Source organism: Suricata suricatta, chromosome 11 (assembly GCF_006229205.1).
Source record: "Suricata suricatta isolate VVHF042 chromosome 11, meerkat_22Aug2017_6uvM2_HiC, whole genome shotgun sequence".
NCBI lineage: Eukaryota > Metazoa > Chordata > Mammalia > Carnivora > Herpestidae > Suricata > Suricata suricatta.
In genome coordinates, this window is record NC_043710.1 from 84,512,549 (window position 1) to 84,523,823 (window position 11,275).

The 11,275-nt window shown below is 45.7% G+C and overlaps 2 protein-coding genes across 3 annotated transcripts in view; one reads left to right on the top strand and one right to left on the bottom strand.

The window, feature by feature from the left end:
* NFRKB (nuclear factor related to kappaB binding protein) overlaps window positions 1-5,532 on the top strand; it is a 43,607-nt gene extending 38,075 nt beyond the window's left edge. For both annotated transcript variants that reach the window (XM_029956738.1, XM_029956739.1), the window contains exons 25-27: window positions 138-244; window positions 1,056-1,191; window positions 1,313-5,532. In XM_029956738.1, the coding sequence (XP_029812598.1) occupies window positions 138-244; window positions 1,056-1,191; window positions 1,313-1,438 (369 nt within the window). In that variant the 3' untranslated portion in view covers window positions 1,439-5,532. The remainder of the gene's footprint in view (window positions 1-137; window positions 245-1,055; window positions 1,192-1,312) is intronic.
* A 179-nt stretch (window positions 5,533-5,711) lies between these two features.
* On the bottom strand, window positions 5,712-10,219 carry TMEM45B (transmembrane protein 45B). Its single transcript, XM_029915103.1, has 5 exons — window positions 10,024-10,219; window positions 8,940-9,146; window positions 7,681-7,865; window positions 7,030-7,175; window positions 5,712-6,005 (listed from the first exon to the last, which is right to left on the bottom strand). Exons 1-5 carry the CDS (start codon window positions 10,202-10,204, stop codon window positions 5,897-5,899), a joined length of 828 nt encoding a protein of 275 aa, XP_029770963.1. The 5' UTR covers window positions 10,205-10,219; the 3' UTR covers window positions 5,712-5,896.
* Between the last annotated feature and the right edge of the window lie 1,056 nt (window positions 10,220-11,275).

Below are 11,275 nucleotides of genomic sequence, written 5' to 3' on the forward strand. Positions count from 1 at the left end.
ATCTCAGAAATATCGGGACCTCGCAATGTACAGGAAAAAAGCATCTGAGTGCTTACTCCTCAGTTCTGCGGCCCTGTATATGACACTTGGTGGTTTTCTTTATCTATCCTGTAAACCTGTTTTCGTTTTCTCTTTAGGGGAAGCTGCCTACACGGATCACAGTTCCTCTCTCTGTGATTAGCCAGCCTATGAAGGGCAAAAGTGTGGTCACAGCGCCCATCATCAAAGGCAACCTTGGAGCCAAGTAAGTGCTGTGGTGACAAGCAGGTGGGGCTTCCTGGGGGCTCCTTGCCATATAGTGGAAAGGCAGCTAGTTTTTCTGGGGCTTGTCTTGGCTATTTCTCCTTTGTTGTGCTCATCAACAGTATTTATTGGACACCTAGTATTAGTTGCTGGGGACACAGAGGTAATTAAAATAGACAAAAATCCATGCTGTCCTCAAGCTTACATTGTAGGCTGAAGAGAGAACTAATAGAGTAAAATACCCTATGGGGTGGTGGTGTGTACCATGGAGGAAAAGCAAGGAGGGGGACTGGACATTCTGGAGTGGGGAGTGCTGGTGATGTGGCTCAGATGGCAGTTGCCAGTGCGGGTGCTGGGGAAGGCCTCGCATTCACATTTGAGCCCTGTGCTGTTGTGTTGTTCTGAGGAGGAGGTCTTGCCTGGGGGGCTGGGCTTCCTTTGGTCCTGACTTAAACCGGGATAAGGGGCATGACGAAATTAGTGTGATGGTCTCAAGGCGGCTGTTTTCGGGGAGTTTCTTTTCTGAAACACACCTTCCTGGGGTCCTGTCCATTATTTCTGCTGATGGAGATACAGATATTGGGGTGATGGTATCCAGAGCCCTAGGGGCCTTTGGGCTTGCTCTTTTTTCATGGGAAGCATAGAAGGTAGGAGAAAGGTGGTCTTACCAGCTGGTTTCCATTTCAGTCTAGAATGCAGGAATTTTCACTGGACTGCAGACCTCCCTGTTTTCCTTAAACATGCGGCCAGATTCTGGGCCAGAGATAGCACCCTGCCTGTCAATATGCCTCACTGGTGCCTTCCCTCCACAGCCTTGGCGGGTTGGGCCGCAATATCATCCTGACCACCATGCCAGCAGGGACTAAGCTCATTGCCGGCAATAAGCCCGTTAGTTTCCTCACCGCTCAGCAGTTGCAGCAGCTTCAGCAGCAAGGCCAGGCCACACAGGTAAGGTCCCAGGCAAAGAGTGGGCTCTCCCAGGCCTCTTGAAGCTCTGTTGCTGTTTGCTGTTAGCTGATGATGAGCTCATTTGCAGCCTGTTGACCAAACTGTCTCTCTTTGCAAACAGGTGCGCATCCAGACTGTCCCCGCATCCCATCTTCAACAGGGAACAGCTTCTGGCTCCTCCAAAGCAGTATCCACTGTTGTTGTGACCACAGCTCCGTCTCCTAAACAGGCACCTGAACAGCAGTGATTCAGAGAGAAGGATGGCGTCTGTGAAAGTGTGCACCTGGGCTGCCCTTCTGGCCGAAAGGAGGGCAGCAGGGAGGTTGCGTTGTCCTTCTAAGCTTGTCTGTCGAAGGGAAGGCCAGCAGCGGGAAGATGGCAACAGCGGCCTGGGTTGTGCCGCCACACTCCACAGTGGAGCATGCTGAGAAAAGCCCCCTCCAGACTTCCAGGGCTGTTCCGTTCCGATCCAGGAGAAGTCCCTCTGTTTGGGTTGGATGGAGTCATAGTTGTGCCACACGAGCCATGGTTCTCTCCTGAGAGCCGTGGGAGGGCTCATAGCTGCGGAGTATGCAGACCGTCCGTAAGCCTCGTTCTCGACGTGGATTGTATTTCTTAGTTTCTGGTCTTCTGTGACTAGTGGTCTGGATAGGAGTTTTGTGTCCAGAAATTTTTATGTAACTTATTTTTTTAAAGAACCTGCTGCACATCTTTATCCAGTGGAAAAACTGGGGCTTTACAAAGTCCCCACTCCCCCGAACTGATTGCTTATTCTTTTGACCAGAAAGAGGGAATAGCAGGATTCTCAGTGACTTGGTCACTGACTTGAAAGCTGCATAGTAATGGGGAGGCTGTCACCTGGGTAAGAAACCGAGGAAGCGAGATAGCGTGGTTCCCTGAAATGGGATTGGTTTGGCACTACCTCACAATGATGAGGCATCAGGATCTTGACCGTGGTCCGTATCTTCATCTGCTGACTTTGTCCTCCTGTCAGGCCTGTTTACACAAAAGTCCAGAGCCTGTGGACAGAGTAGGCAAGTGCCAGCAGACTTGCTGCTTTTGCAGCATAGACTTTATTGCAATTCAGAGATTACATGTTTTGCTTTGCTTCAGGGCAAGAGTCTGCAAGCCACAGCCCTGGGGCTGGCTACCTGTTTTTGTAAATAAAGTTTTATTGAAACACAGCCCATGGCCATTTGTTGATGTATGATTGTTGGCTGCTTTCAGTCAGAAGGCGGAACTGAGTAATTGCCAGAGTCCAGGTGATCAGCAGGCCTAAAATATCTTTTACGTCCTTAGGTTCTCTAGGTAAAACTTTGCAGACTTCTCCTCCAGAGTAGAAATGGCAAGAGGAGAGTGGGTGTGCCCGCTAGGCAGATGAGGCCGCGTAGTCATAGGAGAGCTCGGTCAGGAGTTACAAATCCTTTCATCCTGGCTGTCTCACATTTCTCAGCCTCCATCAAGCTGTGGCAGAGCTCAGAACAGTATTTTAAAATGCAGTAAGTAATTTGAGCTCTGGTTGTTAAAAGTGTGTGCCTCTTTTGTGTGGGAGCAGGGTTGGATGGCAAGGTTGTTCTGCAGTGTCAGGGCGTCTCTCTCACTCGTTTCCAGATTATTAAAGATTCGTCTTTAATCTGTGGAAATTTAGTTGATGATCTTTTATGGGATCTGGTGAGGAAGTGGAGCTGAGGGCAGAAGATGTCAGTGCCTAGTTTAGAGGGTGGCAAGGTGGAAGCTGAGTGATCAGGACGATTGCAGAGGAGGTCGGGGGGGGCTTGTGGCTCTTGAGACATCGCATTTGATTCTTAAAGCAGTTGTGTTAATAGACATCATCAACCATCTTTTAACTTCTCATCCCCGGGAGAAGTGATGAGTCTGAGTTGAGGTTAAAGAGAACCAAGATGTAAATCCAGTCTTCTGATTTTAAGTATCCTTGCTGCTGCCTTCCTAGGGGAGGGAGGCTGTGTATGTCATGCTGAGGTGTGGGGACAGTTGGAGCTAGGGTGGTAAGTCCAAGGTACAGAGAGCCAAGGTGAATTGGCTGAGGGGGTGACTGAGCTTTTGCTAGTAGTGGGGGGCTGGCACTGAAGTCCAACTGGGAAGGGGGAGGAGAAGGGACTGCGGGAAGGAGAAAAATGGCCTTTTAGCCTAGTGGAGGAGAGCGCATCTGTGTTCTCCAGTACTTTAATATTTGCATATCATTGCTTCCTAGAGGGACATTTCACATGAAGAGTTCATATGACAGTTTCTGAATGAGAAAACGGTAGAAATTTGAGGGATCCTGTCCCAGATATTTATTGTTGGTTAAAACAGACCTCTTCTGAATTTACTTAAACGATTTCATGAAAGTAGCTCTGGTATTGAGCCCCAGCCCTGCCTCACACTTGTCTTTACTGAAGTCACCTGGCTGTGCCTGTCAATGAGAGCTTGTAGACGTTGCTCTGCATGCTGGGGGAACAGGGATGTTTTAGGATGCTAGTGTAGGACTGACTCCCTGGTAAGTACGATTTGATACTGCCCAGCCCGTCCGTGGAGTACTGAGGAGTGGCGAGCCCCGGCTGGAGTTGTTCAGGTGACATCACCAGTTATTTGCATCAAACGAGGTTCTGTGGATACAGACCTCAGGGGTCTTATAGAGATTTCGTAGCGATGGTGGCTGTTTGGGGGTGGAATAAGTCCAGCAGAATTCATGGCAGCCACTGAGCCTCTGACCCCAAGGTTCAGAGGTTGGTAAACGTGTTCAGACCACAAGTCTAAGACTGGATTGGGTGAATAGCATTGTTTGTGATGAGTTTGTACTGTAATACCACATCTATTTGTGATGAGTTTGTACTGTAATACCACATCTAAGAATGTTTTTCTCCAGTGTTGGTTAATTCCAGGAAAGTATCCCAAACTGCTGCTGTTAAAGGTGTATTACAATAAGTTTCAATATTGTATATCCTGTCTTCATACCTTGGGTGCTCACTCTGGACAAAATACTTCATCTCCTTATAGTGTGGTACACTCCCCTCCCCCAAACCTAAAGTGGAGATTTTTACTATGAAAGTAAAACTGGGAATAGATTCCATATCCTCCCCCCCCTTCAGTCTCTAAAGAAAGAATATTTTTAAAATTGATTGCTCATAGTAGATCCTCCAGTACTTGTTGAATGAATGTTTGGTTTCATAGTCAGCAGGCCAATGAAAGGGGACCCTGAAAGGAGACCACAGCTTTTCTTCTCGTAACCATTTTCAAGTAACTCATTCTCAACCCCAGACATGTGACTTCAGCATTGAAATGCTGGCTAACCATGGAAGGTCAGCTTTCACGTAAGTACAGCATTTCTTCCAGAAAGCATCCAGTGCTTCATGTAAAAGATCTCTTACCCCATTTGTGTGAAGTAGCAGGAAGGAAGCCGGCTTTTGCGTCCTGAAGGTTTGCTTCACAACTTAGTAGCTGTGTGACTTTCAGCTAATCAGTTTTTCTGAAGAACCTAATTCCGATAGTTGTGTGAATCAGGTGGGATACAGTGCATTTCAGAGTGTGGAAAGTGCTGTGCAAACCAACAGTACCTTTTGTCTGGAAGACCTTTCAGAGCTGGCCTAGGCCACTTTGATCCATTTGTAGAGCTTCACTAACTCTTCATGTTCCTTCATGATTTCATAGTCTTTGTTCTTCCTATTCTTTATGCCTGGAATGTGCTTTTTTTTTTTTTTAATTCTACAGGGCAAAGTCCCCCTCGTCTCCCCTCCCTTGTAGTTGTACTTACCCCTTACGGCACCAGTCACCCTGTATTTAACTGCTTTCATATCTTCCCCATTAGACTGAATTCCTTGCTGGACAGGGATCTCCTTAATCCTTTCAACCATTTCAGTGCTGGCGCAAAATAGATGTTTAATAAATATTTGTTGAAGGAAGTTTAAAAAAAAAAAGCAGATCCAGAACCAAGATTAGACTGTCAAGACTTTATATTACTAGTTCAAGATTCATATCTTTTGTAGGATTCCTAACCTTTGCTTCTAGCTGTATTTAAATTCAAGGCCTTCAGTAACCTGCTATTTTTCTACCTCATTATACAGGCTTCCTGTTAGCGTCTTCTTATTAGGGTTCTTTTGAGGAGCCAGAACATTTGGGTTCCAACTCTCAGCTGGGCCACTGACTAGCTTTCTGATTTAAAAAAAATCACCTTTAGCCCAATGTCATGACTTAACAGTGGTATTACAGTACTCTGGAATATTATTGGATAATTAGGAAATGTCTAACTAGTAACATTTAAAGTGCCAAAGTTTGTGAACTATTTTACTTTAAGAAATATGTGGTAGAATTGTATCTTTCAAATAAAGTCATCATATGTATTTACTTTCTGGTAAGAAAGTACCTGTTTTCTTGAATTTTGACAAAGAGAAGTTATCAAAAGCAGTACGATCTACTATATTCCTATCCCAGACTCATCCACCAGGCCTCTTCCTGTTCTGAAACGTTCATGGTCTTTGATTTCTCTTCATACTGAGACACAAATAAAGGCTTGTGTCATTTTTCTTTATGAAGGATACCACAGCAACACAGACTTTAGCCAATTAAATGAGAAAGTGCAAATACATAGAACAGTAAGAGCAAACCAAAGGAAGCATTGAAATGGAGGAGCCAAGCTACACCTTTGCACACTCTCGCTGTTTGTGCTCAAAGGGACATGTCCACCCCACACTGATGACGAGTAGCCTCCTCACTCCTCATCTGAGCCACTCAAGAGGGCCGTCTGGTAAGTGTGATCTGACTTCAGCTTCTGAATCCCAATGATTTCTCCTCTGCGCCTCTTTAACCGAGTCAAATAGCTATAATAGAGCAACAGTAAGACCATGTGAAATTAGCCCCCGGAATTAATTCCCTTATTCTTTCAACCAAGGATGTTAAAGCATCTACTGGTTCTTAACGCATTTTCTTTATAAGTCCACTGAATGCTGTGGTTGTCTGCATATCTCACTTCCTGGACAGTGTTCATTGGTAGATAAAGGGACTCGTGATTAATAATATGTAATAGTTAATGTAACAGATGAAACCTAGGTCTTCTCCTTCCAGTATATTGTTTCACCCACCAGGCAGTAGACCTAAAGGAAACTGACCTCTTCAGTTTGGTCTGCGTGGACCTCTGGTGTGATGTAGATCTGCTTTGGGGAGGGAAATCAGAAACTAGAACAGGAGGGGCAGCTACAAATGACAGAACTAATAATAGCATATCCTAAAAGTCACTCTCTGCAGTTCAAGACAGGGTCTGCTATTGACTCAAAGGGTGACCTCAGTCAAGTTATTCAGTCTTTCAAGCCTTGGTTTCCCCATCTGTAAAATGTTATATATACCTCATAAAATAATGAGGATTCAGTGGGGTAATAGACTCGTAGTGCTTCCCAGAGTGCCTGGGACAGTGAGTGCACAGGAATGATCAGGCGTTCCAGTAACCTCTGAAGAGCCCTCAGAAAGGGATTTGCTGTTCTGGCATGGTGTTTGGTTGTCACATTTCTGGGGAGGAGGTGGGGCACATCCAGGACAAGGGGATGGGCTCAAGACAACGGACAGAGCAGGGTGCACAGTCCAGTACTGATGCCTAATTCAGTTTTTCCTTTCACATGACAGCCTTCCAGTCTGTCAGAACTGCCTTTGAAACCTGGGTCTGTCAGAGACTGACCAGAGAGTCCTTCAGCATCTCAGTGTCTCCTGCTCATTTGCAGGTGTGGAGTACCTTGTGCAGAACTTAGCATATATATGGCACTCATGAAGGTGTAGAAGTTAGCACTGCTTCATTATGGGGGCAAGGAGTTGTTAGAAAAAAGCTAGACAAAAGTGGTCTTCCCTTGGACTTACCAGTAAACGAGAGAGTAGTTGATGGCCACAATGCAGAGGGCAGCCATGTAGTGCCAGCAGAAGCACATGGTGATGAACATGATGTTTGCTTCATCTTTCTGGTCCCATTTGGGTGCTCCAAAAGGTGGGAACAGCACAAACCCGATCTGGTGTGGAATAGAGAAGTCGGCCTTAGTTGGTTCTGAGAAGCACAAGCTTGCATCCTTCCCATGGCTACCCAAGTTGTCCATGCATTCCCCACTACTTCTTATTCTCATTCCTCCATTAGCATAGACAGTCTTTTGCACAGGAGAATTGCGCTAAGTTAATTCTGGCTTCAGCGTGGGCTTACTTAAAATGAAATTTCACGGCCCACATTTCAAGTCAGTTTAGCAAGAACCCGTAAACGGTGTCCATACCTCCACTGGGGAGGGCAGATGGGGACATTTCTTAATATGCTCGCTGTGTGTGCTCCGTGGAGTCTGCTTGTTGACCAGTGAGCAAGGTATTAGTGGGTAAAATTAAGTTGTAGGGTGAACATGGGGAGACTGGTGGCCATCTAAACCCATTCACGTGGCATGTCAGTGCTGCCCCTTTATGACTTCTCTTGGACAAACTCAGTGGAGCTCCTTGAACCCACACAATGTGAAGAGCATGGTTTGGAATCATTACCTGCCAGAACCAGGTGCCCTGAAGAATGACGAGGGTGGTTCGGAAGAGTTGCAGCACGATGTTGTCCCGGATGATCACCTCTAAGAAGGTGCTAAAAGTCCCTCCAAACAGTGCGAACAGCAGGAGTGAGTGGATGTGCTGGTCCAAGAGTGGTCGGTTATGGACATGGTAGTAGAAGAGAAAACCTGCACAAAGCCATTCCAGCCATCAGAGAATTGCTGGTTTCTACTTCAAAGGGCTCATTCCATTGCTGGCCCTCCTACACCTGTCTCAAAGTGAGATTTTTCAACAAAGTCAGTTCATATGATATTACAGGACAACAGATGCAGATTAGATTTATTTCGTACATGAAGTGGATATTACCTGCAAAGGATAGATCTTTTTTTAATGTCTTATTTAATTTTGAGAAAGAGAGAGCGTGAGCAGCGGAGGGTCAGAGAGAGAGGGCGACAAAATCCAAAGACAGGCTCCAGGCTCTGAGCTAGCTGTCAGCACAGAGCCTGACATGGGGCCCGAACCCATGAACCATGAGATCATGACTTGAGCCAAGGTCAGATACTTAACCGACTGAGCCACCCAGGTGCCCAGGATAGATCTCTTAAAATCTCTTAATTCATGGTAACTTCAATACAGGATGTGTAGGTGAAACAAATTGCTGATTCGTGACAAATTGTGTGTTTGTGTGTGTACTTGAAATTCAGTTTTGCCCTGATTCAACTTTTCTTAGTCTCTTAGTTATTGGGTCACAATGTGCCTTCTCATTACTTTGGTTCATACGAGTTATATTGGGAGATCTGTCCTACCTGCTGGGTGGGTCTCCTGAGGTTTGTGATGGAAGCCAGACAAGAACGCTCCTGAGTGGGGGGTGGAGTGCAGTGTCTCTTCCCCCAGACAGAGGGAATTCTCTGGCACAGTGGCATCCAACCAGGTTTTGGAGAGTTCGTGTGTGTTTCAGTGTGCATGTGCACTCAGGCACGTGAGTGTGCTGGGGGCACGGGGAGTGAGAGTCTGTGTGCTGAAAGCCAGAGACTGGCTCAGAGCCCCATGTTTCCATGTGCTGTTTTATGGAATATGTCATCTGTATTATCCAGAGCATGGGACCAAGTCCTAGTCAGGTGTTTGAAATTCAGAGATTTGGATTTTCTGGGGAAGGTTATTATATTTGTAGTATTTCTGATCTTTGTATCCTGGTCCATTATAAATGCAGTTTGTCCATATCTTAACTTTATTACTTTTTTCCATCTGTACCCTTAAGTTACCTTCAATGAATGCTGCAATAGCCAGAGCCAATCTGTCCACCCCCAGGGGAACATGGGTAGTGAGATACGTGAGCATGTCCACGATTCCCGAGACCGCAAAGAACAGATACATGGTGCTGTGCTGCCAGTTCATCAACTTCACCCACTCGTTCTCATGGTACAGGTGGAGGTGGGGCCCATCCGGAACAAACTGCTCCGCCAGGATCCCTGCAGGGAAGTGAGAGTGGAAGTTAAGGAGGGAGGAGTAGCTCCCTGACAGACGGGAAGCAAGAAATATCCCCAAGTTGTGAATGAAGTCGAGACGCGGGTGGAAGTTGCCTCCTTTGCTCCCTCAGAAGGCATTTGCTGAGGAACCTGTGTAGACATCTTGCCTTTGTTGTTCCTCTGGGGGTTGGGATGCAGAGTAAAGAAGTAAAAGAAACGGCCACATGGGTCCCCAGGGTATTTGTCCAGTGGCTGAGATGAAGGCAGGGCATCACTTACATGAGAATGTGGCTGGTTCCTTCACGTCATGGCTAAGTGAGCAGTAAAAGAAGTTAAGGAAAGGAACAAGTAGGTTGTAAATAACGGAGAAATGCTCATGATAAGGGGGAGAAGCAGCTGCCAGGTGTGTTTCTGTCAGGGCGCACTTCAAGTGAGTGGTTTTCCTGAGCACAGAGTGAGCATCTCCTCTCTTTAGGTCTCTGTGCCCTAACCACTGGGAGAACCAGGTGAGGGCCCCTTCACCATGGTGTTTCTGGCCATGCTGTCAGGAGAGGCAAGCTTTTGAGACGGGGTAGCTCTCAGTTTTGTCCCTTCTTTACCACTTGTTTAGGAAAGCAAAAATTGGCCTTTATGTCCTTCTGGGGCAAAGAATATAGTTGATTTGGCAGTTTTTCATGGTGCCCTATAATGTAAGGTGCTATTAACTGTTAACATTATGAAGCTCAATATACAATAGATTCTATAAAATATTTAATGGCCAACTGAATATCCTTGTTTTATTATCTGCTGGTGGAAACATCCATTTCACAGGGGCCAGAAAATGGGTTAAAGGTTCTGCGTGTGATGGGGAGATCCCTGGACCAGATAACCCCCTTCTTACCAATGATGGAAAACAAAGTTCGGATTGCGGCTTCAATGATCTCGAGACGCTGATGGTAATGAGTCAGCCGGCTGCTTTTCCCCTTTTGGTGGAAGTACATCAGTGGGTACTTCACTGACCACCACAGTCCAACTATCAAGAAAAAACTCCCTGGGAGAGCATGGCCCTTAAAGTTTGCCATCAGTGTTCTTGGACACCTAAGAAAATAGGGGACAGCTGTTAGGTGGCTGAATGAAGAAGACACAAAGGGATATTTTGGCAGGAAACATAATATGTGATTGAGGATTCCAGATCATAAGCTATGTTAAGAAGGGTCCATTCATTCTCATAAAATAAGCCTTCATGTTATGTCATTGAAGTCCTTTCTGCTGAGCGGGGGCCCAAGAGACTACCCCGGGCCCTAAGGCTTTAAAAGCATGGGTAAAATAAAAGGGAGCTGAGAATGGGGAGGAGGATAGGCAAATACTTACTGATCACAGGGTACGAAAGCCTACATAAATGTGATGGAGAGAATTAAAAAAAAAAATCTATATAAGTATATATCAAAACCATCAGCAAACAACAAGTCAGGAAGACATTTGTAATTGTTACGATAAGTGGCTATTGCATTAGAGAGCCTTTTGCAAATAAGACATGGGCAAAAAACATAATTCATAAAATGGTAAAAAATGGATAAATACTGTAATTGAAGGTGACAAATGAAAGCACAGTATCATTTCCCACCTAATCTGAAGAATTAGAGACTTGAGAAGCACCTGGGTGGGCTCAGTTGGTTAAGCATTTGACTTTGGCTCAGGTCATGATCTCGTGGTTGGTGGGTTCTGGTCCTGTGACAGGCTCTGTGCTGACAGCTCAGAGCCTGGAGCCTGCTTCAGGTTCTGTGTTTCCCTCTCTCTCTGCCCCTCCCCGCTCCTGCTCTCTCAAAAATAAAATAAATGTAAAAACAAAAAATTTTTTTAAATTGAGATTTGATGCAGCCTTCTAGAATAAAGGCATATGGTCAATATGACTCATATTTGGTAAAAATAAAAATAATTATATAGGGGCACTCAGTTGATTAAGGGCCTTGACTCTTGACTTTGGCTCAGGTTATGATCTCACGGTTTGTGAGTTTGAGCCCCAAGTCAGGCTCTGTGCTGACAGCTCGGAGCCTGCTTGGGATTCTCTGTCTCCTCTCTCTGTGCCCCTCCCTCACCCATTCTCTCTCTCTCTCCTCCCCAAAATAAATACACTTTAGTAAAAAAAAAAAAAA

What these genes read in the sequence shown, in the direction of transcription:
- TMEM45B (XM_029915103.1), bottom strand. Translation starts at nt 10,204, where the DNA reads ATGGCAAACTTTAAGGGCCATGCTCTCCCAGGGAGTTTTTTCTTGATA. An exon ending in TATTGCAGCATTCATTGAAG is followed by an intron (nt 7,866 to 8,939) that starts GTAACTTAAGGG and finishes GGCTTTGTGCAG; the next exon opens with GTTTTCTCTTCTACTACCAT. An exon ending in AACTACTCTCTCGTTTACTG is followed by an intron (nt 6,006 to 7,029) that starts GTAAGTCCAAGG and finishes GCTCTATTATAG; the next exon opens with CTATTTGACTCGGTTAAAGA.